Here is a 27,156-nt window from a genome sequence, read left to right as displayed (position 1 = left end):
AAAGAATGATTGTAATCGAGGACTCTTGGGTCGGTGTCCATGATTGGTACAATGGGAAACAGAGCGCTATTGTCAGTTCACCTTGGGTCAGAGTTCTAGCCCTGGGTCAAACCATTAGGGATGGGTGGTAGTGTTAAGGACTCCAGGCATGGCCAGTGGGGACCACCGCTGTGTTGCAGAGCAGTCCCAGAAATAGTGGAATAATTGAGAGCTGGGGAACCTTCCCACTAGTTATCTAAGACCACACTACCCACTCCCAATTCTCTTACTTCCTCTTTAATGATTCTTTCTCAAGTTTACTTCACATGTTCTTCCTCTGCTCAACCCATAAATCCTGGTGTTCCTGAAAGTTCCATCCTTATTCTTTTTCTCTTATTCATTCCCAGAGTCATCTGGTTCTATGGTAGACGTTATGGTCTTCTCCCCAACATTTAGCTCAATGCAAAAATTTAATCTAATCCAGTCATGGTCATTCCGTTCCCGCTTGGCAAAAATCTGTTTGTGTTGAACAGGCCTAAATCATATTAGACCAATGTGATTCAAGGACATGCTTGCTTAGGACTTCCGTAAGGCAGCTATGCTCACCACTGTACCACCAATGCCTCTTAGGGCTTCTGGGAAAGAGAAATCGGTTTTACTGTTGTCTATTTGTTGGCAAAAGGAAGCATGCTGCCTGTGGCAGTCATTTTGTGCTTTGAGTGGAGCCAGTTTTGGTGTGAAGTCAATGATGGGGACAGCAGAGCAGTGAGATGGAAGCATCCCAGGTCCCTAATGACATTGTTGAACCAGGGCATCTACCCACTCTGCCCTCCCATTGGATTTCCTGCGCTGTGAGATATGTTTCCGCATTGTGTAAGCCAGTTTGAATCAGGTGTTTGCTATTGGAGCTGAACACATTCTACTTAATTCACACTTTTTTTTTCTTTTTTATTTAAATTTATTTTTTATTGAAGTATGGTTGAATTACAATGTGTTAATTACTGCTGTATGGCAAAGTGATTCAGTTATACATATATATACATTCTTTTTCATATTCTTTTCCATTATGGTTTATCACAGGATATTGAATATAGTTCCCTGTACTATACAGTAGGGCCTTGTTTATTCATTCTATATATATCAGTTTGTTTCTTCTAATCCCAAACTCCCAATCCAACCCTCTCCCACCCCCCTCCCCCTTGACATCCACCAGTTTATTCTCTGTGTCCCTGATTATGTTTCTGTTTCATAGACAGGTTCCTTTGTAACATATTTTAGATTCCACATATAAGTGATATCATATGGTATTTGTCTTTCTCTTTCTGACTTACTTCACTTAGTATAATAATCTCTAGTTGTATCCATGTTGCTGAAAATGGCATTATCTTGTTCTTATTTATAGCTGAGTAGTATTCCATTGTATATATGTAGCACATCTTTTTTTTTTTAATTATTTATTTAATTTTGGCTGTGTTGGGTCTTCGTTTCTGTGCGTGGGCTTTCTCTAGTTGTGGCGAGCAGGGGCCACTCTTCATCACCGTGTGCAGGCCTCTCACTGTCGCGGCCTCTCTTGTTGCAGAGCACAAGCTCCAGATGCGCAGGCTCAGTAGTTGTGGCACATGGGCCTAGTTGCTCCACGGCATGTGGGATCTTCCCAGACCAGGGCTCGAACTCATGTCCCCTGCATTGGCAGGCAGATTCTCAACCACTGCACCACCAGGGAAGCCCCTGTAGCACATCTTCTTCATGCATTCATCTGTTGATGTACATTTAGGTGGTTTCTATGTCTTGGCTATTGTAAATAGTGCTGCTATGAACATAGGGGTACATGTATCTTCTTTTTTTTAAAAAAATATTTATTTGGTTTGCGCTGGGTCTTAGTTGCAGCAGGAAGGCTCCTTAGTTGCGGCACACAGGCTCCTTAGTTGTGGCCCTCAAACTCTTAGTTGCGGCATGCCTGTGGGATCTAGTTCCCTAGGCAGGGATGGAACCCGGGCCCCCTACATTGGGAGCACAGAGTCATAACCACTGTGCCACCAGGGAAGTCCCAGAGGGTACATGTATCTTCTTGAATTACAGTTTTGTCTGGATATATGCCCAGGAATGGGATTGCTGGATCATATGGTAATTCTATTTTTAGTTTTCTGAGGAAACGCCATACTGTTTTCCACAGTGGCTGCACCAACTTAAATTCCCACTAACAGTGTAGGAGGGTTCCCTTTTCTCCGCACTCTCTTCAGAATCTGGTATTTGTAGACTTTTTAATGACAGCCATTCTGACTGGTGTGAGATGATACCTCATTGTAGTTTTTTTTTTTATTAGGTTATTTTATTTTATTTATCTAAATTTATTTATTTATTTATTTTTGGCTGCATTGGGTCTTTGTTGCTGCACGTGGGCTTTCTCTAGTTGCTGCGAGTGGGGGCTACTCTTTGTTGTGGTGCGTAGGCTTCTCATTGCGGTGGCTTCTCTTGTTGCAGAGCACAGGCTCTAGGTGCACGAGCTCAGTAGTTGTGGCACGCGGGCTTCAGTAGTTGTGGCTCTCGGGCTCTAGCGCACAAGCTCAGTAGTTTTGGCGCATGGGCTTAGTTGCTCCACAGCATGTGGGATCTTCCTGGACCGGGGCACGAACCCTTGCCCCCTGCATCGGCAGGCGGACTCTCAACCACTACGCCGCCAGGGAAGCCCCTCTCATTGTAGTTTTGATTTGCATTTCTCTAACATTAATTCACACTTAATGCTGTGAAATAAAATTCATATTTTATGGCAAGACCAGAAAAATTTAAACATAAAAAATTTCACGGGTTTCCCTGGTAGCGCAGTGGTTGAGAGTCCGCCTGCCGATGCAGGGGACAAGGGTTCGTGCCCCGGTCCAGGAAGATCCCACATGCCACAGAGCGGCTGGGCCCGTGAGCCATGGCCGCTGAGCCTGCGCGTCCGGAGCCTGTGCTCCACAACGGGAGAGGCAACAACAGTGAGAGGCTCGCGTACCAAAAAAAAAAAAAAAAAATTATGTGCCCTTTGGCCTCCTCTCTCCCCACACTGTGCATTGTATAACTGCTTCATGCATCGACCAAATCTTCCCCATCAGCAGAAATACCTGCTCAACTATAAAGAGCAACATTCTCCTAGCATCAATAAGACAACTCCTTAAAGATAACATTGTTATTTTTTAAAATTCTTTTCCACTATGGTTTATTTCAGGATATTGAATATAGTTCCCTGTGCTATACACTAAGACCTGTTGTTTATCTATTTTATATATAGTAGTTTGTACCTGCTAATCCCAAACTCCTAATTTATCTCTCCCTCCCCCTGCTACTCCCTTTGGTAACCATAAGTTTGTTTTCTATGTCTGTGAGTCTGTTTCTGTTTTGTAAATAAGTTCATTTGTATCATATTTTAGATTCCACATATAAGTGATATCATATGGTATTTGTCTTTCTCTGTCTGACTTACTTCACTTAGTAGGATAATCTCTAGGTCCAACCATGTGGCTGCAAATGGCATTTTTCAATCTTTTTTATGGCTGGGTAGTATTCTGTTGTCTATATACACCACATCTTCTTTATCCATTCATCTGTCAATGGACATTTAGGTTGCTTCCATGTCTTGACTATTGTAAATAGTGCTGCTGTGAACATTGGGGTGCACGTGTCTTTTCGAATTAGAGTTTTCTCCAGATATATGCCCAGGAATGGGATTGCAGGATAATATGGTAGTTCTATTTTCAGTTTTTTTAAGGAACCTGCATACTGTTTTCCATAGTGGCTGCACCAATTTACATTCCCACCAACAGTGCTAGTAGGGTTCTCCTCACTTTCTCCAGCATTTGGATAACATTCCTTCTTGCTAAGGGATCACATGGGGCTTTGATCTGGATTATGTAAACTGTCAATAATACGTCATTTAATGTACAGCCCTCTGTCTCAAAAAAACCTATATAACTCTGCCTTGACTTTTAATGGGCGGAACAGCTCTCAGAGCTTTCTGAGATGCTCTTCCCAGGTTATAACCCTCAAATATGGCTCGAATAATATTTTCCATTTCTGTCTTAGATCGACTGGTTAATTTTTCGTCGACACTCCCATGAATTCTCCTGAATGTACTTTCCTGGGCTCCAAACCTACCCACATTTCCCACATTGCTCCTCCTCTTCCTGAGTTTCCGACAATTCATTTACTTAAGAAATGAGAATCTGGCGCCTACCAGTGTGCCAAGCCCTGTTTTAGACACTGCAGATATAGTGGCTGATGAAACAGAATTGTTGTCTTCATGGACCAGAGAAGGAGGCAGACGATAAACAAAACTTTTTCTTAATGAGTCAAATAATGAGTAACGCAGAGTAGGAACTTAATCAGTGTTGAGTGAAAAACTTAACATTGTCTCTAGAATATCACATCAGAGTCTGTTATTCACTCCACAAGCAACCCTGGGCACTGAGTGTCACATCCTGTTTTCCAAGCGCTTGGAATCTAAAAAGGCAAAGGTGACCCAGCGCCGGCTCTCTGGAGCTCAGAGTCCAGAAGGAACTTCGAGCAAGTGTTGAGTGCTAATTTTGTTAGGCCCTGTAAAAACTGCTTCATGGTAGCCATCTTATTTAGTCCTCACTGACTATAGGAGGTTGTCCAAGGACAGAGAGCTTGGGACAACTGGCCCGGAGAGCAGGCAGGCTGGACAGTGACAAGAGCTCTGGCGAGGAGACAGTCCTGATCCTTGGACTTAGGCCCAGTCCATGTGACCTTGCGCAAGTCACGGTCTCCCTCATCCTCCCACTCTAGCCAGTGTCTGTAGTGTCTGACTCCTAGCGGGGAAGGAGGTCGTTGGAGACAGGGACAGCCACAGACACTGCTTTCTTCCCCACCCTGCCCTATGCTCCCACGCCCTCCAGCGCCACCGCCCGGACCTTCTCCTGGGTTGCGGGAGGAGGGCATTCCCTTTCCCCCAGCGGGCTCCTTCGCCGCTGCCCCAGGCTGAAAGGCGACAGACCCTCCGCGAGCCACGCGCCTTGACTTTGGCCCCTGCTTCTTTGGCCCGGGATCTCGTAGCTCTCCCCGTCCACTCCCCCCGCGGCTCGCGACCAGTTGGTCTGCGCCGCCTGCACTCTCTGTGTGCCGGGCCCGCCCGCACTGCGGGGGAGAGGCAGGGAGCCGCCCACGCCGCGCTCGGCGCTCGGAGTCGCCGTCTCCCTGGGACGCGCGCGGGCTGCGCGACGCGCGGGAGCCGGGCGGGCAGCCATGGCGCGGCGCGCCGGGAGGTAGCCGGGCGGGACGCGGAGAGCGCGGGGGCCGCCATGGCCCGGCGGCGGCGCCGCGCCTGCATCGCGCTGTTCTTGGTGCTGCTCTTCGCTTTCGGCACTCTCATGGGCCTGCGCACGCTCAAGGCTCCGGACGGACTCCCGGCGCTGGGCCCCGGCCTGGAGCTGGCGCCCTTTGAGCGACGCCCCGAGGGGGGCCCCGCGCCGGCCGCCCGGGCCCCGGCCGTCCCCGCCGCGCCGCCGCCGCCGCCGCCGCCGCCCCGCACCGCGGGTCCGGGCAGCTCCCCGGGGCCGGCCCCAGCGGAGGCCGAGCCCGCCCCCGGGCAGAGTCTGCGCGTCTACTCGGACCTGCACGCCTTCTACTACTCGTGGTACGGGAGCCCGCGGCGCGAGGGCCACTACATTCACTGGGACCACGTCATGGTGCCGCACTGGGACCCCAAGATCTCGGCCAGCTACCCCCGCGGCCGCCACAGCCCCCCCGAAGACTTGGGCTCCAGCTTCTACCCGGAGCTGGGGCCCTACAGCTCCCGGGACCCCGACGTGCTGCGGGAGCACATGACCCAGCTGAAGGAAGCCGCCATTGGTGAGCTCCCCCTCCCCCGTCGCTGGGCCCCCAGCCTCGCCTTTCTTCGTTCCCACACCCCAACTTCCACTGCTCCTATCACAGGGCCTTTGGTCCCAGTCAGCCTGGCTTCTACCTCTTCTCTTCTAGAACTCTCATCCCATGCTCACCAGGAGACCCCGCCCCCATCTCCTAGTTTTCAGACTACTCCACCTCTGCCTTCTGACCCCCTACCATTCCAGGGCCCTTTCCTAGAGCAGAGCTGCTGGGAGGGCCAGTGGAAGGCGTTTGCACCAGGGCTGTCCCAGGTAGGGAGAGCGAGGAGAGGAGGGCAGTCTATTGGGCTTCTCGGTTTGGGTTAAGTGAGGCCTGGGTGCCCTGGCCCCGCAGGAGTCTGGGGTTCAGAGCAGTAGTGCCTGGGATGGCCTCTGCTTTCACACTAGGCACAGGGTAGGGCAGCATCCTTTCCTGAGTTTGCTGGTTGCAGAAAGGAAAGTTTGCCCACGTTGTATGATGGACCCTGCTCTATTTGCTGTAAGGGGCCTGGGAGCTTTTCAAGTACTCTGCTTGAAAAGAAGCCCCCCTGTAGGCAGGCTGGGGTGGGGAGGCTGACTTATTTCAGATTTTGTCACTGAATTCTGCTGGATTTTACAGTACATTTCAATTTCTCTGGAAATGGTTACTGTGTGGTGGGAAAATCGAATGCCAGAGACAGTGGTGGGGAGTATTCACAGATAAATAGCACAGAGGCCATCCCTCAAGATTCTACCATCTAGAGGGGCAGACAGTTGAGACAAATGTTATTTCCCACGGGAAGGGTAAAATGACCTCTGCTCAGGGCTCCTCTCCCTGAGGGACCTCAGAGGTGCTCCTCTCCCCCAGAGACAGGACTGTGCCTTCCAGGTGGGTGTGTCATTGTCCACCCGTTTCCCTTTGTTTAACTACTTGCTAATGCAGGCCAGAGGCTGCCGAGGCTCCCAGCTCCTTCCAGGCCTGACACGTTAGGGTTCCTGCAGTCACTGAGCTTCAGCACCGCAGGCGTGGACAGCTCCAGGACTCACAGCTCAGGGATCTGATCTGCAAGAAGAGAACCTGGCAGGAGTCTCCCTCAAGGTTTCATTCAGAAACCATTCCGCAGTTGGAGATGGTTTGTGAGGAAGGAATTCTCTGTTGTGGGGTACTGTGTGTCTCTGAAGTAGCCTCTGTGTTGTGTCTCAGGCGTCCTGGTCCTGTCCTGGTACCCACCTGGCATGGCTGATGATAATGGGGAACCCTCAGATGACCTGGTGCCCGCCATTCTGGACGCTGCCCATCAGTACAACATCCAGGTGAGTCTCCAAGAAGATGTCAAATGCTCTCTGGCCGATTCTGGAGATGTCCCCTCCTCCACCCACAGGGATAGTGCCTCTACCAAAGTTCTTGGCGTTAGCCCAGGTATGCAAATACGTAGTAAGTGTGGTGTTGTGGGTAGGGGTCTAACAAATAATGCCTATGTCAATTTTTTTTTGAATTTTATTTATTTTTTATAGAGCAGGTTCTTCTTAGTTATCTTTTTTTTTTTTTTTTTTTTTGTGGTACGCGGGCCTCTCACTGTTGTGGCCTCTCCCGTCGCGGAGCACAGGCTCCAGACATGCAGGCTCAGCGGCCATGGCTCACGGGTCCAGCCGCTCCACGGCATGTGGGCATCTTCCCAGACCGGGGCACGAACCCGTGTCCCCTGCATCGGCAGGCGGACTCTCAACCACTGCGCCACCAGGGAAGCCCAGTTATCTATTTGATACATATTAGTGTATATATGTCAATTCCAATCTCCCAATTCATCCCACCACCACCACCCCACCACTTCCCCCCCTTGGTGTCCATACGTTTGTTCTCTACATCTGTGTCTCTATTTCTGCCCTGCAAACCGGTTCATCTGTACCATTTCTCTAGGTGACTATGTCACTCTTATTTTTTGAGTTCTGAAAAAAATTTTTGGGAAAAATATAGGATAAATGGGAGACTAAATTAATATCATGGTGATAGAGGTTAGGTTGGAGACCCTGATCCTGGAGAGAGGGCAGGCAAGGGCCAAATAGGCCCACAGACTGAACTCCAGCCTCAACTCCCTAGTGGGAGGCAGTACTGGGCCTCAAGGAGTAAAGCACAACACGTGCTCTCACCAGGCAGGCTCTCTTTCAAGAGGAAGGATGGAGCTGGCCAGTTACTTTCCCCACGTGTACCAATCAAGTAAGTCACTGCCCTTACCTGTGTGTGGCAAAAGAAGAAAAACGATGAAAACAAGCCCCACTCCTGTTCCTGAGCCCATCACTGGCACATTAAACAGATCATGGCACGTTTTCCTATGGACACGTCTTCCCATAGTTTCAGGCAGCTAGTGCCAACCACTGGGAGCTGGCACATAAGTTGAAACCTATTGGCCAGCCTGCAACAGCCCATCAGAATGATTCCCAGAGGCCCTGCTGTGGGAGGTGGGAAAACTCACCCCTGTTTTTCGGGCCCTGAGGGCAGTGGTTGCTTTTATTTACACTGTGCCCATGACTGCCAGGTCTCTCCTGAACTCAGCCTCTTCTCCAACCCATACTTGAAGCACGAGCCTTATAGGTTGTGGCCTCTGGACAGATACTCACCTGACCAATATCTCCTGTTTGTGGCAGGTGGCCTTCCACATCCAACCCTACAAGGGCCGAGATGACATCACTCTGCATGACAACATCAAGTATATCATTGACACGTAAGCCTGCTCTGGGACCTGGATTTTGGTGGGGATCTAAATGGGGTAGGGCTAGAAGGCTTGGAGGCGCAGGTCAAGAGACAAAAGGGCAGAATGCCCATGTCCCCAGCATCTAAAAAGAGTAAAAGAGTACTGGGCTTGGAGACAGCAACCTGGGTTTGAATTCTGGTTCTGCGGCCTCCATTCTGTGATCAGAGGCAGTCCTCTTAACCTTTGAGTCTTGTGAGAGTTAACATGAGCTAATATATGTGCAAAGTGGCTTGCAAATGGCTTGCATATATCATTCATTCAAAAACTATTTATTGAGTGCCTTCAGGTGTCGAGGCACTGTCCTAAGTCCCAGTTGTACAGCAGTGGGTAGGGCTACCAAAGTTTACATCCTCGGGCGGGTGTGCAGTGAGCAGACAGTGGTTATAGATGACAAATCAAATGGCGATCTATACTATGAAGAAGTAATAACAGAATAAAGCAGTGTGCCCAAGAAACAACTTTAGAATGGGTGGTCCAGTGAGCTTCTCTGAGGTGACATGTAAGCCAGCACCTAAAGGAAGAGTCAGCTCTGCAGAGATCTGGGGCAGGCAGAAAACTCCAGGCAGGGGGCTGTCAGATCCAAAGGCCGTCTGATGGGACAAGCTTGACGGCAGCCAGTGTAGCCGGAGTGAAGCGATAGATGGGGTAATAGCAGGAATGGCGGTGGGCAGGGTCAGATCAAGTAGGTGGGGCCTTGCTGGTCTCCGGTAAGGAGCAGTCAGATCTGATGTACGCTTTAAAAAGAGACTGGGTTATAGGGAGGTGGAAGTGGGAGCCTGGAGACCAGTTAGGTGGCTGTCGGTACAGTCCAGATAGAAGATGGTGGTGGCTCGGCCTGGGGCAGGGAAGTGAGGCTTAAATAGAGGAATGACAAGGCTCGGGGGAGGGTGGGAGGGAACTGGGTTCTTGCTTAGAGGCATGATGAGTCCAACTGTGGAGTCCAAGTGGATTCAAAATCGTGCTTGGACATCAGGAAGGATCTCACTCATGGCCAGCCCTCCGGCTGTGCTGGCTTCTTTTCTCTTAGGCTGCTGGCTCAGCCTTTTCTTCCTCCTGCTCCTCAGGTATGGCTCCCATGGTGCATTTTACCGCTATAAGAACAGCATGGGTAAGAGCCTCCCACTCTTTTATATCTATGACTCCTACCTGACATCCCCTGAGGCCTGGGCCCACCTCCTGACACCGAACGGGCCCCACTCAATCCGCAACACCCCCTACGATGGGGTCTTCATAGCGCTGCTGGTGGAGGAGGGCCACACCCATGACATCCTGGCCGCCGGATTTGATGGCATGTACACCTACTTTGCCTCCAATGGTTTCTCCTTCGGCTCCTCCCATCAGAACTGGAAAGCTGTGAAGAACTTCTGCGATGCCAACAACCTCATGTTCATTCCCAGCGTGGGGCCTGGCTACATTGACACCAGCATCCGGCCCTGGAACAACCACAGTACGCGGAACAGGGTCAACGGCAAGTACTATGAGACGGCCCTGCAGGCAGCCCTGACCGTGAGGCCCGAGATCGTCTCCATCACCTCCTTCAACGAGTGGCACGAGGGCACCCAGATTGAGAAGGCCATTCCCAAGAAGACACCGACTCGGCTGTATTTGGACTACCTGCCTCATCAGCCCAGCCTGTACCTAGAGCTGACGCGCCGCTGGGCAGAGCACTTCATCAAAGAGAAGGAGCAGTGGCTGATGTGAGGGGCCTGCAGGCAGGGGCGGGAGGTGCTGACGTCCCAGCCTCACTGGAAGATGTCACCACGTGGGGCTCGGCACTCGCTCCCAAGTCAGCGGCTGAGTGCTTCTGAGGCAGGTGGGTGCCAGAGTGCCCTGCAGGGACAGGAAACTAAGTGGTGTTCCAGAGAGGGAACCCCAGGGGCTGGCCGGTGGCTGGGCTTAGCCCAAGGCAGCTCCACATCCTCAGTGAGAACACTTTAAGACAATCCCGTCTAACTTGGAGCTCAGCTGGTTGGTGTTCTGGAGTCGCCAAGTCACTGGTCTTAGAAGGGTGTCAGGGCTCTGGGCTAGCATGCACCCTGCTCTCTGCCAACCTGCGTCCTCTCCAGGCCTCCTTCCCACGTCATCTGTCTTCCCCAAGTTAGGGAACCACATTTAAGACTTTCTAAAAGGGAACATTCTCAGTTTAAGCTCTTCCCAGTAGATTCCCGAACCCAATTATCAGGAAATAATCCTGAGCACTCACACATTCATTCAACACATACTCCGCGAGCACCTTACCGCGTGCCAGGTGCTGGGGGAAAACTCGACCAGGGATGGCTCCTGTCTTCCGAAGCTTACAGGAGCCAGCTTTCCTCATTTGGTGTGGCCTTGTAGCTAGTGCCTAAGCACAGCTACAAGTTTTTCCTTTTTGCTGTTTTGCCCAGTGCTGGGAGTTCAGTTCTTCTTTTTCCTCGAAGAAAATACCTCTGCGCTCCAGAGCCTCCGTTTTCCTAGGTAAACATTTAGCTCCAGGGGGAGGACTAGGACACCCCCCTCCCTTTAGCTGCCTGAACTGAATGAGGCCCACTCACCAGAGCCATTTTCAGTGCGACTGTGATTTGTATTAAAAATGACGTGTTGTTCCTATTCTCAAATCAGCTTTCCTTTTGATCCCTTCAGGACCACGAACTCTTAACTCCTCAGATTCTGTGACAAATTGACATGGGATGGGCTGGCTACAGTGTTAGCACAACGAAGAGTCGAGTTTGCTTAAGAAATTAGTTTCAACAAGATTTCTAGAGGGAATATTTAACAATCCAGTGCTTATTTACAAATAAACGAATATGCTAATTGCAGGGACCCTCAAAGCAAGCCCTGGGACACCCTCTTGGAAAAATTCTTAGGATCTACTTGAAAATATGTGCATTGGAAACGACCGTATTGAGAAGTTTATGGGCTCAGACTGAATCCTAGTTCTGAGAACTGGGGTGTGAGGGGAGAGGGGAGGAAGTGAGCCCTACTGGTCACAAGGACTCCCAGCTCCAGTTAGGTTAACAGGTACTAAATCCCACCAACGGATGTGGCAGGCCTGGTCCCCTTGCTGTGACTCGGTTGGGGAAACCAAGGCAGGCAGGCACAGGTGAAAAGGGCTAGATGATGACCTGGAATAAATTACAAGGGAGTGACACTGAGGCTTCAGTTCACATATGCATATTTTTAAAAATAGTAAAAGTATGGCCAGAAGCGGGGGGGGGGGGGGGGCAGGGGCAGTAATTCTCACACACTGCTGATGGCAGTGCAACTTGATTCAGTTCTTTTGAAGGCTAACCTCTATCAAGAGCCAAGATAATGGCCACACACTTGGACCCAGTAATCCTACCCCAAGGAAATAATTCAAAAGAAGGAAAATAAAACATTCACAAAGATGTTTAACAGCATTTTTTCTATTAAAGAAAAAACAAAGTTCAAATGCCCAGTAGTAAGTATGTTTTTAACACTTGTATACACATGAATAAAGATAAAGGCTGCTGAGTAGACACTGCATTTAAATAAAGGTGTTGTAGGTATAATTCATTATAATTTATATTACGAATAAATAAGAAAAAAGTGGCTGGACAGGACAGTAGAGATTTATTTTCCAATATTCCTTAATTTGGACCCCACCCCCAACCCCTGTGCCAGCTGAGCTTACTTCCCACCATTAGACCAAAATGGTGACTCTCCGCCAGGCAATTACAGCAAAGAACCAGCCCCCTGGTTCAGAGGAAGCAGTGTTTGGTCGATGGCTCTACAGTTTTTATTTTTGTCCTAAACTGGTTCCAGCTTCAGAAGCATAAAACTCATGCACTTGGTCACTTGAGACTTTTGAAAAGCACCAACCAATGTGTTAGTTGATTTGGACCTTAAGTGCCACTACCCACCAGAGAAGCTCTCACTAGATTCCAAATCTGTTCTTTATTTTTCAAAGATCGAAAAAACTTATCAGAACAAGGCCATCCTCGGAATACTCTTAAAACCTGTATTCAGCTTTTGGCTCATATATGAAATTATAAATAAATATAACCTCCCCAACCAGGTGTGAGGCTTAACCAGCAGCTTCTGAGGCCTGGTCCGTAGTGTTCAGAAAGAAACTTTGCCTTAAAAGGTCAGACTAGTAACACTGTAGCCCCAGCGGCCTCTGCCAGTGAGGCCTTGCCAGCCACCAGCAGTCGGACACATAGTGTCCAGCACCAGTCCTTGCGCCCTCCCTCCTCCGGAGTTTCACAAGCAGGATCCACGTAAGGGGAGCAGCCCATACTTCTGGAGGATGGCCGAAGTACTTTCTAGGGCACTGGGGAGGAAATGGAGGACAGTTAGGGTTTGACTTCTCAAAGCCCCGAGCCCACCAGATTCTGGAGATCAGGGACCTCTAAACTCTTCGATCATACTATGCTCTGTTCATCAAACCCTTGATGAATCCTTTTGAATCCTGAAAAAGCCAGCAAACACTAGCAAACTGAGTTCCACTCCACCCACCACATCTCCAAACCTGCCCGCTCCCCTCAGGGCAAGACAGGAGTGACAACCTTTTTTTGTTTGCATCTCCCAACCTCCCTCAAATCCTATCCCTGTGCCACAGCAGAGACTCACCAACCCGGACGAATGATGCCAAACTCTCCAGGCACAGACAAGTCAACCACAGTTGAGCCTAGTCGACACTCAGGGCTCTGGTCGTCCCCAATTGGTCCCCCATCAATGACCAAGGACAAGCGAGGCCAGAGGTCCTGAAATTCCTGAGAAGAGGGAGAGGAAGAGCATGGACACCACCTCTGGCATCTGCAATGATGTCATACCGCACACAGGGCACCTAAGACAGAGATCACACAGCACTAAAACAGCAGGCATCTTCCTCTAAGCAGGGTAAGGAACCTCATTTAAACTCTGGATCAGGGCAGGAGAAATGGGGGGGACTCTGCAACTGCACGCCATTGGCACTCAATCCTTGGGCTATGGAAAGGAGTTCCCCTTCAGAACTGTGGACTGAATTGCTAACTGAGCCAGAGCACCACTCTCCACCCTCACCCCGCATGAAGGCACTGCAGTGGCAGTTAGGCCTGGGAATTTGGGATGGGGGATCATAAATACCAGTTACTGTGCTGGATAGGTAAGCTGCTTGCCGAAAAGGTAAGAATCCCCATCACCAATGCCTAGGATATAGCCACCAGGATCAAGTAAAGCCTGAGAATAAGAAGGGGTGCTGGGCTCTCACTCTCCAAAGCCCCTGAACCCACTCTCTATGTCTGGGCATGGAAACACTTTACTATGAAAGTAAAGTCACTTTGCTATGTTCTGCATTTAAGACCAGTAGGAGAAAAGAAATACGCTCAGTCAAACTTCTTTGCGTCCTCATTCATTCTAAGCCACTCCGCCAAGACAGGATTAGGACGATCCTTGCTGTCTTTTTTTTTTTTGGCCACACTGCGCGGCTTCCAGGATCTTAGTTCCCCGACTAGGGATTGAACCTGGGCCCTCGGCAATGAAAGCGCGGAATCCTAACCACTGGATGGCCAGGGAATTCCCGTGGGTGATCCCTTCTTTGACCTGGCTTGTGACAGAGGTAAGAGAACAGGACCAGGAGTCCCTGGGATAAGTGATTTAACTTTTCAGAGTCTTAACTTTCTTTACAGCAAGTTGTGAAGACTTATCACCCAACTGTATTCTCCAACGACTGCTATCCCGACAGAATGAGAAAAATATGTACTTATGATGTCTCTTACTGTTAAAAAGACAATAGGAAAACAACACCAATTCTCCCCCTCGCGTTTCAAACTTTAAAATAAACCTTTTCCGAGATCATTCTGTATTCCCCCACCCCGGCCACCTAGGCAGACTTCCCACCATCAGACCAAAAGGGCAGCTCCCCTGCCAGGCAATTCCAGTGAACCATCAGCCCCTCTGGTTCAGAGGAAACTGTGGCCTGGTGACATTTCCAGGGGGAGGACTGGGTAACTCACCTCAACATTCAGAGAGCTGGTCTGGGAGCTGAGGTTGGCGCTGGTGAGAGCAAGCGGTCCCCCAAACACCTGGGCCAAGTCCTGCATGAAGGCGTGGTCAGGAATCCGGATGCCTACAAGCTATGAGGCGAAGAGAAAGGGGATCCTCAGAAAGGTTGAAGGGGTGGGAGATGGCTCTGGCCTGGATCCTAGCGAAAGCCAAACGGCGGAAGTCTGGGGACACAAGAGAAAATCTGACTCACAGGAGTGAAGGGGTTCAGGTCCTTGTTGAGCTCCTCCGAGCGTTCCATCACCAGGGTCACTGGTCCTGGCAGCAGGTCGTTCAGGAGCCCCTCAGGTACTCTCACACGGCAGTACCTGGGAAACAGAGGGGACACAAATCCAACCAAATGAAAAGCACTGCTGGTCCTATTCCAGACTCTAGGCAGATCTAGGAAAGGTGACCCGAGGGTCTACAATGGGATCCGCCTGTCTTCCCTGTTCACCCCCAAGAGCTTGAGCAGAAAGCAGGGCTCCAGAGGACCGCCCCAGGCTTGGACCAGCAGGCTACAACAGCTGCACCGCTTTCACGCTCCACGTTTTACTTTCTTCAAAGCACTCTCTACTAACTTAAGCTACCGTGCTCCCCCTCTTTTTTCTTAAACCGTGGGCGTCCCCCCCCCCGCCCATTATCACAAAAACGCCAGAAGAATAGGGACCCCGCCTGCCTCGTTCATCGCTGCGCCCCCGATCTCGTTCAAGGCCTGGCAGACGCTAAGCGCTCCATACACGTTTCCAGTTCCGGATTCCCGGGTGAGCCTGGACAAGCCCCTCCCGCTCTCCGCGCCTCAGTCTCCCAAGCCTGTCACCGGAAACCCCTCCCGCGGTGCCGCCCCCAACAGGGCCGGGTCGGGGCGTCCTCACCTGTAGACGTCGGCCACGCGGCCCAGGCACACGGCCAGCGGCTTGGTCTCGCTGCGGCCCTTGACGCGGTACACGACGCCCAGTGCCTCCGAGCAGCTCGCCGAGCAGGCCAGGCCGTACAGCGTATCGGTGGGGACGGCCACCACGGCGCCGGCGCGCAGCTCGGCCACGGCGGCCCGCAGCGCCTCGGTCCAGCCGGCGCGCTCCGGGTTTGCGGCCCGCACGGCCCCGCTCCCCGGGAGCCGGAACAGCCGGGCCCCCGGCGCCGCCGGAGCGGGGCTCGGCGGACGGAGAAGGCGCCCGCTCCGGGCGGAGCCCCCCGGCCCCTCGCTCAACCCTATGCTGGCAGCCACCGCGGCCCTCAGCCCCGTGCACGGACGCGCCGGAGACATCCGCCCAGGCCTGCTTCCGGGAGGAAGTGACGCACCCAGTCATCTTCCGGTCTGGGAGGCTCCACCCCACCACCGTGCTGGGCAACTTAAAGGGACCGCGACCCCCAGGAGGATTGAAGGAGACCGGTGGGGACGGGGCGGGGCGCAGCTTTGCGGAGCCTTAGCGCAGGGCTGGGGAGGGGGGGCGGCCGAAAGGGGGGCGGTGGTCGGGCCGCGCAGGCGGAGATGGAATGGGGCCCGGGCTCAGACTGGTCACGGGGGTGAGAGGGGGCCCGTTGGGGCGGGGGGAAAGGGGCTCTGACCCCGCGCAAGCGCCGGCCCTGACCGTCTGTCTCGCTCTCTCCCGGGCAGGGAGGCTGCCGGCGTGGACCGTGGGAAGGCGGGGCTGGGGCTCGGCGGGAGGCCACCCCCGCAGCCGCCCCGGGATGAGCGCGCCCAGCAGCTGCTGGATGCGGTGGAGCAGCGGCAGCGGCAGCTCCTGGACACCATCGCCGCCTGCGAGGAGATGCTGCGGCAGCTGGGCCGCCGGCGCCCGGAGCCGGCTGGTGGCGGGGTCAGTGCCCACCCCGGGCTGGGCCTGGGAGGTGGGGACTGCCCACTGGCCGCACTTGCTAAGTTCTGGCTTCCCCTGGAGGGTGGAAGAGTGTCCCCACCGCTTTATCCCCCACTGCCTTTCAGTTGGGCGAGAGGCTTTGAAAAAGTTAAGTGCTATCCAGATGCCAAGTGGCCATCTCTTGCCGGGCCTAATCCAAGGCCTTTCCTCCCAGCCTCACTTTTTTTTTCTTTCTTCTGTTCCAATCAGAACGTCTCAGCCAAACCTGGAGCACCCTCCCAGACAGCTGTCTCCGCCAGAGGTGGCTTTCCAAAGGATGCCGGCGATGGAGCTACGGAGCCCTGACCATCCCCGAGCCGGGCGCCCTGACTTCTCTCCCTCCCCAGGGCTGGTAGCTGGACTGTGAACAACTCCCTTTCAATAAAGGGGCCAGTCTTCACTGGCAGTGGCTGGTACTTGGCTCTCAGCCGGGGTGGCAGCTCTGCTAGCAGCTGGGTTCACTCCCACTTCATCCTGGCTGAAGGCAGTGCTGAGCTCTGAAATGTAGCCAACGAATACCCAGTCTGATTACCCAGATTTGGGCAGACCAGCAGTGCTCGCCAGAGTGGTTTGGCCTGCTTTGGGGGATCCAGGTCGTGTTACATGTCCATTTCATGCTTTGGGGGCTCCTAGCCCCACAAAACACTTTTAGCAGAGCCTTGATTAAAAGGAAACCTGCAGACTCTCCTGGTGACCGACCTTTCCTTTCTGTCCCCTCTCTAAAACTCTGACGGCTGGGGAGGGGGTGAAGTGGTTGAAAATTGTCAACCATGGGTAGGGTTGGGAAGAAATGCCACAGATACTACCAGATTTAAATAAGCATTTAATTAGGATTTCATTAGTATTTAATATTGCTTTTTCAATTCCAAAAAGTTAAATTTTCACTTCTTAGCAGATATTTTAAAGTACAATATTAAGTTTATACAAAATGAGCAATTAAGCAAACACCATTGTTTCACATTCTTCAAAAATACAAATTCATATTTATTCTTTTTTGGGTTTGGAGGTTTCTTCCTTTGGAAGTACTGAACCTGTAACGTTTTCATATCGCTCAGTGGAAGTCTGTTGTTCCCATGTTTCACACTTAAATAAATTTGATAGGCTTTTACATAATCCAAATAAAACTATTTGGGATTTAACCAAGACCTCTGGCCAATGACTAGTGTGTGTCAAAAAAAAGAAGGCTCTCGTGGGTCTTGCTTCTCCTGGCCAGAAGATCTGAGCCAGAGAGTCAGCAAAAACCTGTTTCCAGCCACCTTCCCCAAACGGACTAGGAGTTTACGGGGAAAGAGAACAGCTACCTTGAACTCTGACCCCCCCCCCACCCACACATTCTCCAAAACACAACAAAGGATGTAGACTGTTGAGTCAAAGAGCGCCCTGGGGAGGCCTGAGGACACGGGGGAAAAGGGCAAGAGAGGCCTCTCTGACTTGGCACCAGTATAAGGATAATAAGAATATTGCAGAAAACACCCCTGGGTTTTGGTGAAAAGAAAAGGTTTTATGAAAAATTTCCCAGTAAGAAAAAGTAGAACCTGCGTTGAGCTGAGAAAGTGACACGACATCATCACCCGATTTGGGGCCCAGCAGGCACACCACCAAAAGGGCAGTGTGTGGTTTTAAACTTTGCTTCCAGTAAAAAAGCTTGTACTATGTACACATAGACATAAAGATCCAGTTTAATTTGCATTTCTCAGTGCAGACTGAGAAGCCCTCTCTTGAACAGGAGTAACAATGAGAAATGCCCAAACAGTGATCATCAGCTTCCCCAAAGGGTGTGAGAAGAGACAGGGGACCCTTTCTCTAGCCTCGCCCCCAACGTATGCCAGAGGAAACGGGCTAAACTGACTACCAATCAGAAATATGCATGATTCAGTTTTGTTGCCTCTCCCCTCCCCAATATTTAGGAATGGTCAATTTCAGATCTATGTCACAGCAGAACAGATCTGTGTCACAGCAGAACACAGCAGATCTATGTCTCAGCTCCATTTGCATATTGGATCTATGGAAATCTTTCTGCTTTGGCTGAAGTATATTTTAAAACTCAGTTCTTTAGTAGCCTGAGAATTGAAGATAAAATGGGCGGGGGAGAGGGGAGTGAGGGGAAAGGAAGAAAGTTGATAAAGCAGATTATTAACAGCTTTGTTTACTGGATTCAATGAGGGCTGGAGGCTTTTGCTTAAAGAGCCAACAGGGGCGGTAGGGGGAGCAGTATGGAAATGGCTCATGTTGTCCGCCCCCCACCGCCCCACCCACGACTGCCACAGCCTTCCCCAAACATATTTCTGATTGGTGGTATAGGAAAATTGTAAACTCATTAGCAATACTGTTGCAGTTCCACAAATCAATGGTTTCGGTGACTCTGGAGAAGTCTTTAGGATTAAGGACAATGAACGTGATTACAAATATAAAAGTCTAGAAGGTGCCAGGTGTCTACCTAGGAACAACCAGTTTCTTCCTTTCAGGCATCACTTTGTAATGGTGAAGAAGGGGGAAAAGATGGCAAGGGACCAAGAAGAAGTGATGAAAAAGGGCCTCAACAGCAGAAAACAGGACCCGCAGCAGTTCTTCAGAGAGCCTGAGGGGGCGCCCTTGGGCACACAGGGAAGGCTTGCATAGATTGAGCAGTTGCTGAGAATGCATAATAGTGTTTCCCTATGGACAGCCTCATGGCACAGGGCTGATGGAGTGGAAAAACGCAGCCAGGCCAGGGCCACATGGGACAACAACCATCAAGCTACACATATTGCACCAAGGTAAGTGCTTTTCTTTTCACACCTCAATTTAACTTTTTTTCTGAGCAAAAAATAAAACTTGGTGGAAAGTATATATGTGTGTGTGTGTGTGTGTGTATACACACACACACGAAAGAAATTGCAGCAATTGGGTTAAAGATAAAATAACGTAAAGTGCTTTTTTATTATTTCTTTAATATACCAATATGAGGTTCTGCAAACTTGTCCCTTTGGACACATTCAGCACATTATACAAAGTCTCTCAGGAAAACCCACCCACCCATTATCCCTATCAGCCCGCTGCCTTGACCCTGAAAGTAAACTCTCCAATCTACTGACTCTCCCAGAGGTGGTGAAGAGAAGTCCCTTGCTTCTGCCCAGAGAAGCCTTCACACCTTAAGGCCCCTCCTGGACTTTGTACCATGATCTCCTTCTGCAAGGGCGGAGGGGTAGGGGTGGAATTCAATGAATGACACCAATTCCTGTCATCAAACTAGTGATACCCCCACGAGGTTGGCCAAACTGCCAGGAAAGGCAGGGCCACTTTCCCTCAATGCCTCACCCACCTGCCTGGGAAGGACCAAATTCACTAAGGCAGTTTGGCGGTGCCAGCCAAAGTTTCCTGCCACCTGCCAGGCCCGTGAACTCCACGATTCCCTAGGCTGACTAGCATTCTGTAAAGGGGCAGTATAACTGGAGATGCTAGTGGGAGCTGGAAGTCTCAGTCTACAGGGTGAAAATGATTAAGGTTACCATGGGAAGAAAAAAGGCGTGATTTCACCTGAAGTCTGCACACCTTCCCTAGCCTCACCCTAGGTTCATTCGTGGGTTTGCAAACCACTCTCCATGAAGGCTCTTTGTGGCTCCACTTTAGCCAGCGCCCTCTCTTCTTCAAGATCCTTGACACTAGGGGCCAGGCTGATGGAAAGGACAGGGGCGGGGAAGAGTGCTGGAAGAAGAAGGAAAGGAGAGACCGCCTATCCTGTGGAGTAAACGTACTCTTCACAACCACTCACTAGCATTTTAAGCACATTCTTGATGTTTTCAAAAGCTGATTGGATCTGATGGTCCCCCTTGTAATCTCTAGTACCCTCAAAAGGCAGATACTTCAACTAGGAAAATCTGTCAGCCCAAACCCAGTTTCTTCATCACCCCTGATCTTTGGAGCAGAAAAGCCACTGACCTGGGTGGACCCCCAACACAAGCACAGCCCGGGCTGGCCGGAGGGAAGCAATATTTCAACCATGGCACTTCCGACGGCCTTCCCTAGGCTCCTGCTTTCCACCTCAGCTCCCAGGGAACCGAATCTCAAGTGAGCCTAGGACGGGCATGTGGGGAGGTCATTTGGGACCCACATGCTGCTCTCTATCTCGGAAGGTGTGGAGAAAACAGCCAGGGTCCTACCGCAAACCTTCCTATGGGTGCAAGGCCCGGAGACGGTCAAGAACAACCCATGCTCAGCAGCTGGTTTTCCAGGAAGATGAACCACTGCGATAATAGAAGGTTCCTCCTGCCTTATCAACTTCTGCTGAGGCCAGTGGCCGCCAGAACCCACCAGCCTTTTGGACAGGAGAGTGCAGAGGGTCAAAAAAAAACCCGATTCTCGTGACTAGACTCCTGCAATGAGAAACCACCAGCTGCTTGTAGGTAAGCCCATTTCTCCTCATGGCAGTAACATTTACCACCACTGCCCTCTTCTCCAAATCTGTCCCTGAACATCCTGTTAAAGGCAGGGCCTCTGGCTCCCAGGTAGATGATCTGCTCTGGATACTGTCTTGGCTGGCCCTGAGTAATGGCGCAGAAAACAGGAGAGTGACATATCTCTCCACCTTAGGGACTGGGAAAGGAAGGCAAGTTACGGCTGCTTTCTGCCCGACATCGTTGACTCAGAAGGGCAGCCCTGTTTGTGGCACCCTGCCCCTCGCTCAAGGCAGGGAAGGGGCCCTTGGGAGGCAGAGGCCCAGTCTGGACATTGGGCCATGCCTAGTTTCTGAGCTCAGTGAGTGGGGGGAGCACTCATGACTACACTGACATAGGCAGTTAAGAGAAACTTTCCATTTTAGTGTGGATTGTATTTTATGTTTTATTTTAAGAGGCAATGACTGACTCAGAGCCAAAGGCAGAGAGATGGATATAATTCTATACACAAATCAAAAAAAATTTTTTTCCTATAATACAACTTAATGAAACATTCCAAATGAGATAACTTATTGCAACATTTCAGGCTTTTTGGTGGAAGGGGAATTTTTTTGTTTTACCCTGAGTAGAAGATCATTGCTTTGTGTTTTTTTTTTTCTTTTTTGTTTTTTGTTTAGAAATCATATGACTAAGCTGAGCAAGTCACATCCTTCTTTGCACTGTACTAGGCTGTATGCAAAATCCAGAGGGGTGAGAGGCGGAGATGGGAGGGGCAACCAAGGCCTGGCTGGAACCCGGAACCAGGACACCCGGCCTGCCGATGACACGCCGCCTGAACAGAACTCCTGTAAAGCTGCACCTTCTCCTGATCGGCAAAATGCAGCTCTTCTGCTCTGAGGAAGAAGATACCCTTCAAGGAAGGCAGACCACCAGCCAGCGACTGGCCATAAACCACATGTCCACTCTAGGACAAAGCAGGGATGTTCCCCGAGAAAAATTCACTGTGATCTGCAAGCCCTGGCAACCAACGGAGAAAGAGAGAACCCGAAGGCAAAGACTGTGATCACATCACTAGAGCCTGTTCTGCACATGTGTCATGGACAGAGAGCAGTCAACAACTTGCCTGGGGTCCCTGCGGAAGCGGACCGTCCCCGCGGCCTCGGGCCAGGCTTTCAGCTGCCCCTTTGGGCTGCAGGATGACACCTGCCATAGTCACCCTGAGCTCCACCAACACCAAGCGCAGACAATGAAACCATCTCACGTGATCCCTGTCCAGCTCACGGCTGTCTGACCTGCCTTTGCCACTTCCCTCTCTGATGGAGTGAGGGTCTGGCCTTCCAAACAAGCTTCAGCCTCAGACTCAAAAGACACAGGAGGAGCAACACCCGACACACTGAACGCTACTGCCCGGACTACAAAGACCCCAGTGCAAGTGATGGGCAGCATCAGATTGATGGAAACCACACCCTTTCATTTAGAATTTTTATGCATACGAGTAACCTTAATTTCCAAGTTCACATGACAATAAGCGAAAGTGACATACAGTGCAGCCAAACAGTTCATTTATAACTTAGCTTTTTTTTTTTGTTTTGTTCCGTTTTTGTTTGTTTTTCTCCAAAGATCAGTTCCTTAAAAATGGATGCTCCTGGGATATGAATAAAGAAAATATGTCTGAAAGGTGAGGATTTCAAACAGTAGATTTCTTCTTCCTTCAAACTGCTGACCCCACGATGGTAGGCATCGCACCTTCTGCCTCCTGCTCGGCCTCTGTTCCCGGAGGTGAGCACATCCGGCTGGGCCTTTCACTTGGAGAAGCTGCTGGTCAGGCCCATCTCCTCCTCCTCCTGCAGTAGTGCTTCAATGGGAATCAGATTAGACGGCGTGTCCAGGTTCTGGAGGGACAGAAACTCTGACATATCCATGGCACGTAACGTTTCTGTCTGAGGGTCTGAAGGAGTCACTGCTTGTCTGCTTTGCTCACAGGAAGAGGAGGCGGCGGAGGACGACAGGGGGATCGGGGGCGGGGAAAAAGTCTGCGGTGGTAGCTTCAGGCTGGGCTCATCAGGAGGCTGGGTGCTCAGCGCTGGAGCGGGAGGGGAAGGACAGCCCTTCCTCCTGCCGGCCGCCCGCTCCTTGGCGGAGTCCCGGCATGCACACTGACACTGACAGGCCTCCTCTTGTTTGATGATGATCACAGGGACGCTGAGGCCAATCTGCTGTACTGCGCTCCCTGCGAGAGGGCGAGAAAGACTGCTCTTCAAGTAGCCGCAGGGCAAGGGCAAGAGGGACAGGAGGGTGTAGGACTAGCTCAGCACCACGGAGGCGGGAACGATGGAAAGGGTGGATGCCGTGCCATGCTCCAGGGTTGGTTCTGCTTTAAACTGGACCACGTTCCTCCTCAAGTAAGAAGGCTCTGACACTCCCCATCCCCTCCAAGACAGAAAAGCCACACACCATCTAGCTGCACCCTGTATTTCCAGCTTCATTTCCGGCCCCTCTCGCAGGCACCCTCCATGCCAGCCACGGTGGATGCCTCCCTTTTCCTGCACGTTCTTCATAGCTCTGGGCTCAGGGGCTCTTCTTTCTACCTAAACTCTTCTGGAGAACTTACTCTTACTTCTGAGCACCCAGCTCACTGCCCTCCTCTCCTAGCGTCTCCAGGCAGTGTTTGCAGCAGGCTTATACCTCAGGGATGGCCCAAGGGCAGCTGCCTGTGCAGAGCTGTTCCACACTGTACCAGGCCATTTAGTCCCGCCTGCCCCGGAGGCTCTGACCTCCTTTGGGACATCCCGCGCTCACCTTTGCAGCCCCGTCTCAGACACACAGCCAGCCTTGTGTGCACGCACATTCCTTCTCTTTTGCATACGTGTGTTGTGCAGATGCACACTCTGAATTCACACAGGCTTTGTGTGTCTCAAAAGAGCTAGAGACCAAGGGGCTAAGAGAACAGAATAGGAGGGAGTCAGGAGGCCCAAGAACTAGTGCTTTGGCTTTGCCACAAACTCACTTATGAATTTGGGGGACTCATTTAATCTTTCAGGGCCTGAGTTTCTTAATCTATAAAACAAAGAGTTTGAGAGAAAGGACCCTTCAGCCCTATCAGAGTCTCTGACCCAGATGCTGTTTCTTCATTACTGTAATTAGAAGAGTCCAGTGAATTAACAGCTGCTCTCTTTAGCATTAACAGTGATGTAGACTTTTTTCTGGCTACATTAAAGCCTATATCTGGTTTTTTTATTATTTTATTTTTTTGGCCGTGCAGTGTGGATTGCAGGATCTTAGATCCCCGACCAGCGATCGATCCCAGGCCCCCTGCAGTGGAAGCACAGAGTCCTAACCACTGGACCACCAGGGAATTCCCTAAAGGCTATATCTGAAAGGGAAAGAACCGTTACTAGTTAAAGAATGTTAAATGTGGTATTTATGCTGTAAGTCCAGTAACTTTCAATAGTTGTAAGAATATTAAATACTCTAATAATACAAATGTGATCAATTTAATTTAAAAAATGTTTGAATCCCGGGCAAAGCAACAATTAACTAACTGTGCCTCAAGGGGCCCAGAGAGCTGCCTTCCTTTTAAAGCTAACACAGAATCTCATACCTGTGCTACTGGCTACTGGTACTGCCGTGGTAAAGTACACCTTCTCAACTTTAGATGCTTGCTGCTGGAAAAAAAAAAAAAAATCACATTTATGGCTACTCAGATATGGCAGAGCTCCAAGGGCCTAAAGCCTCCCCAGTTGTAATGGTCATCCAAGAGGACAGAAACCCCTCCGTGTTCAGGGATTTTTGTACTGAGCGATGTTTTTGTTTGTGCTCTGACATGAGGTCACCGCACTGTTTGACATTCAGTGCTGAAAATGTAGCCGGCTTTGTCCTCTCCCTACTCCTTGGCTGTTTCCCAGCTGCCTAATCCAGTAGGTTCTGTGCACCCAAAGGCTCCTCCAAGGTTGCTTTTCTCACGTGGATGGTCTTCTCAGACGGAGCCCCAGCTTCCCCTCTAAGCCCTCCACTCCCTGCCAACCCCCAATACTTCCATGAGACTGGAAAGTTATTTTTTTCCCCTCAAGGACTAAGCTGCATGCTAAGAACAGGCTAAGACTCCCTCTCACAGGCAGAAGACCTCCTGTGAAGGCCCTGGGCAGTGTGCTGTAAGCTGCATGGGGCACGTGCTCAAGGGTAGGCCCTGGACTCAGTCACACATGGATTCAAGTCCAAGCTCGGCCACTTAGTTGTTGAGGTCAGGCAAGTAATTTAACCTCTTAGAGTCGCAGTTTCCTCATCTGTAAAAACAGGGACGCCAACCAAAGACTCTCCCAAAGGCCCCCAAAAGGATGAAATGAGATGATGTGTGTGGAGCCTGGGGCACACTGTGAGCATTCAGCAAACACTAGCTATTTATATGATTACCAAGTAGGACTATCGGGTCATGCCCAGAAATCACCCCTCACTTTATTACACTTCCGATTCAACTGGCTATAGGGTTTCTGCTTTCTTCAAGTCTTATATTAAAAAGGACTTTATCTTTCATCCTTTTAAGGAAAAAAAAGTGCCTCTAAGATGAGTCTAGGAGGAACGTGAAAGCTTCTGGCTAAGTTATAGGAGAGGACACTATAAAATAATGATGGAGAAATGAGACCCATACTTAAATACATGAAAATGAATTGGGTGGAAAAGGAATGAGCTGTTCCATGCAGTTCCCCAGGGCAGATCCAGGAAAAGAAGATTAAAAACTACATGGAGGCATGTGGTTGCCAGAGGGGAGGAGGGAAATAGGTGAAGGAGAGTAAGAAGTGCAATAATCCAGTTGCAAAATAAATGAGTCATGGGTAGGACATGTACAGTGCGGGGAATACAGTCAATAAGTATGTAAATCTTAGGATGGTGACATATCGTAACTAGACTTAACATGGTGATCATTTTGAAATGTACAGAAATATCACTATGTCGTGTAGCAGGAACTAACAGAGGTAGGTCAATCACACTTCAAAACTAACAAACAAATTCATTGAAAAAGAGATCAGATATGTGGTTAGCAGAGGCAGGGGTAGGGTGGGGAGAGGGGGAATTGGATGAGGGCAGTCGAAAGATCCAAATTTCCAGTTATAAGATAAAGAAGTACTAGGGATGTAATGAGCAATGTGATAAACATGATTAACACTGCTGTAGGTTAATATGAAAGTTGCTAGAAGAGTAAATCCTAAAAGTTCTCATCACACGCACACATTTTTTTCTATTTCTTTAATTCTGTGTCTGTACGAGATGATGGATGCTCACAAAACTTGTGTCATTGTGCTGTACACCTTAAACTTATACACTGCTGTGTGTCAATTATATCTCAATAAAACTGGAAGAAAAAAGAAAAAAATACCACTATCATAAATGAGAAAGTACGATCACTTTCTGTACATAGCCATCAGCAAATATATGAACAATAAAAATAATGAAAATAATTTTCTTTCTTTTGTTTTTTTTTTGGCCTCGCCGCACAGCATGCGGGATCTTAGCTCCCCGACCAGGGACTGAACCCGTGCCCCCTGCAGCGGAAGCACGGAGTCTTCACCACTGGACCGCCGGGGAAGTCCCTGAAAATAATTTTGAATAATGAAAACAACAGTACCAACCAGAAAACCCAACTACATGGAGGCAGATTGATTGGGTCATAATGCTGAAAAGATCCTTCCAGTGACTCTGGCCACCTGAGACTGGAACTAGGCTGCCTCCAGAGGTGGTTGGCACCCACCCCATTTATGGAATTTGAGTACTCACTATTTAGCTCTAACCTACCTTTCCAGTTTGTTTGATTGCATCATACATCCACCCGGACTTTCTCCCACTTAGTATATCCTTTTATCCATCTAAATCCTACTCATACTTCAAGGCTCACCTGACCTCTATGCCCAACTAACAAGCCTTTAGTCTCTAAACCCCTCATCTGGCAGCACGATGTAGCAGTCAAGAGCATGGGCTCTGGGATTGGTCTGTCTGTGCTTTGCCACTTGTAAGCTGTGTGACCTTGGACTAGTCAATTAACTTCTCTGGGCCTCAGCTCTGCACTGATAAAATCATTATCTACCTCCTAGGCCTGTTGTGATTAAATCATTAAAAAGTACTTAGCATGGTGAGTGACATCTAGAGATACAGACATATAGAGACAATAAAAAGATCAGTGGCTGCTTAGGGAGAGGGGGAGAGGGAGATGGGATGAAGAAGTGAAGCAGAGGAGATTTTTAGGGTGGTGAAGCTATTCTGGATACTGTAATGGTAGATATATGACATCAGGCCTTTGTCAAAACCCACAGAACCATACTATACCAAGAGTGAACCCTAAGGTAAACTATGAACTTTAGTTAATAGTAATGCATCGATATTAATTCACCAATTATAACAAATGTAC

The 27,156-nt window shown here is 50.1% G+C and overlaps 4 protein-coding genes across 6 annotated transcripts in view; 2 read left to right on the top strand and 2 right to left on the bottom strand.

Moving 5' to 3' along the window:
- Nucleotides 1–5,273: 5,273 nt before the first annotated feature.
- MANEAL (mannosidase endo-alpha like) lies at nucleotides 5,274–10,674 on the top strand (the record flags this gene model as incomplete). Its single annotated transcript, XM_082666236.1, has 4 exons — nucleotides 5,274–5,823; nucleotides 7,021–7,130; nucleotides 8,460–8,536; nucleotides 9,631–10,674. 4 exons carry the CDS (start codon nucleotides 5,274–5,276, stop codon nucleotides 10,265–10,267), a joined length of 1,374 nt encoding a protein of 457 aa, XP_082522362.1. The 3' UTR covers nucleotides 10,268–10,674.
- Nucleotides 10,675–11,865: 1,191 nt separating this feature from the next.
- Nucleotides 11,866–15,794, bottom strand: YRDC (yrdC N6-threonylcarbamoyltransferase domain containing; the record flags this gene model as incomplete). The annotated part of the gene is made up of 5 exons (XM_082666250.1): nucleotides 11,866–12,836; nucleotides 13,136–13,278; nucleotides 14,500–14,619; nucleotides 14,742–14,856; nucleotides 15,403–15,794. The coding sequence occupies 5 exons, from the start codon at nucleotides 15,792–15,794 to the stop codon at nucleotides 12,767–12,769; spliced, it is 840 nt and encodes a 279-aa protein (XP_082522376.1). The 3' UTR covers nucleotides 11,866–12,766.
- A 60-nt stretch (nucleotides 15,795–15,854) lies between these two features.
- Nucleotides 15,855–17,069, top strand: LOC309822329 (uncharacterized protein C1orf122). 2 transcript variants are annotated; one of them, XM_082654043.1, is made up of 3 exons: nucleotides 15,855–15,920; nucleotides 16,146–16,347; nucleotides 16,597–17,069. In XM_082654043.1, the coding sequence occupies exons 2-3, from the start codon at nucleotides 16,300–16,302 to the stop codon at nucleotides 16,690–16,692; spliced, it is 144 nt and encodes a 47-aa protein (XP_082510169.1). In that variant the 5' UTR covers nucleotides 15,855–15,920; nucleotides 16,146–16,299; the 3' UTR covers nucleotides 16,693–17,069. The 2 variants fall into 2 exon arrangements, with proteins under 2 accessions (XP_082510169.1, XP_082510168.1); XM_082654042.1 differs by lacking the exon at nucleotides 15,855–15,920 and adding an exon at nucleotides 15,954–16,054.
- Nucleotides 17,070–19,391: 2,322 nt separating this feature from the next.
- MTF1 (metal regulatory transcription factor 1) overlaps nucleotides 19,392–27,156 on the bottom strand; it is a 40,945-nt gene continuing 33,180 nt past the window's right edge. For both annotated transcript variants that reach the window (XM_082654035.1, XM_082654036.1), the window contains exons 10-11: nucleotides 24,361–24,424; nucleotides 19,392–22,989 (exon numbers count right to left, since the gene is read on the bottom strand). In XM_082654035.1, the coding sequence (XP_082510161.1) occupies nucleotides 22,562–22,989; nucleotides 24,361–24,424 (492 nt within the window). In that variant the 3' untranslated portion in view covers nucleotides 19,392–22,561. The remainder of the gene's footprint in view (nucleotides 22,990–24,360; nucleotides 24,425–27,156) is intronic.

The sequence above is a fragment of the Grampus griseus genome (assembly GCF_964374135.1).
Source record: "Grampus griseus genome assembly, chromosome: 1".
NCBI classification, from domain to species: domain Eukaryota; kingdom Metazoa; phylum Chordata; class Mammalia; order Artiodactyla; family Delphinidae; genus Grampus; species Grampus griseus.
Note: the sequence above shows the minus strand (reverse complement) of the source record. Positions and strands in the feature narration are given on the sequence as shown.

Bases quoted from the DNA above. Each gene is read 5' to 3' on its own strand.
- LOC309822329 (XM_082654042.1), top strand. From the start codon at position 16,020: ATGGAATGGGGCCCGGGCTCAGACTGGTCACGGGG. The intron at 16,055-16,145 runs GTGAGAGGGGGC...TCTCCCGGGCAG, and splicing joins GGCTCAGACTGGTCACGGGG to GGAGGCTGCCGGCGTGGACC. The intron at 16,348-16,596 runs GTCAGTGCCCAC...TGTTCCAATCAG, and splicing joins CGGAGCCGGCTGGTGGCGGG to AACGTCTCAGCCAAACCTGG.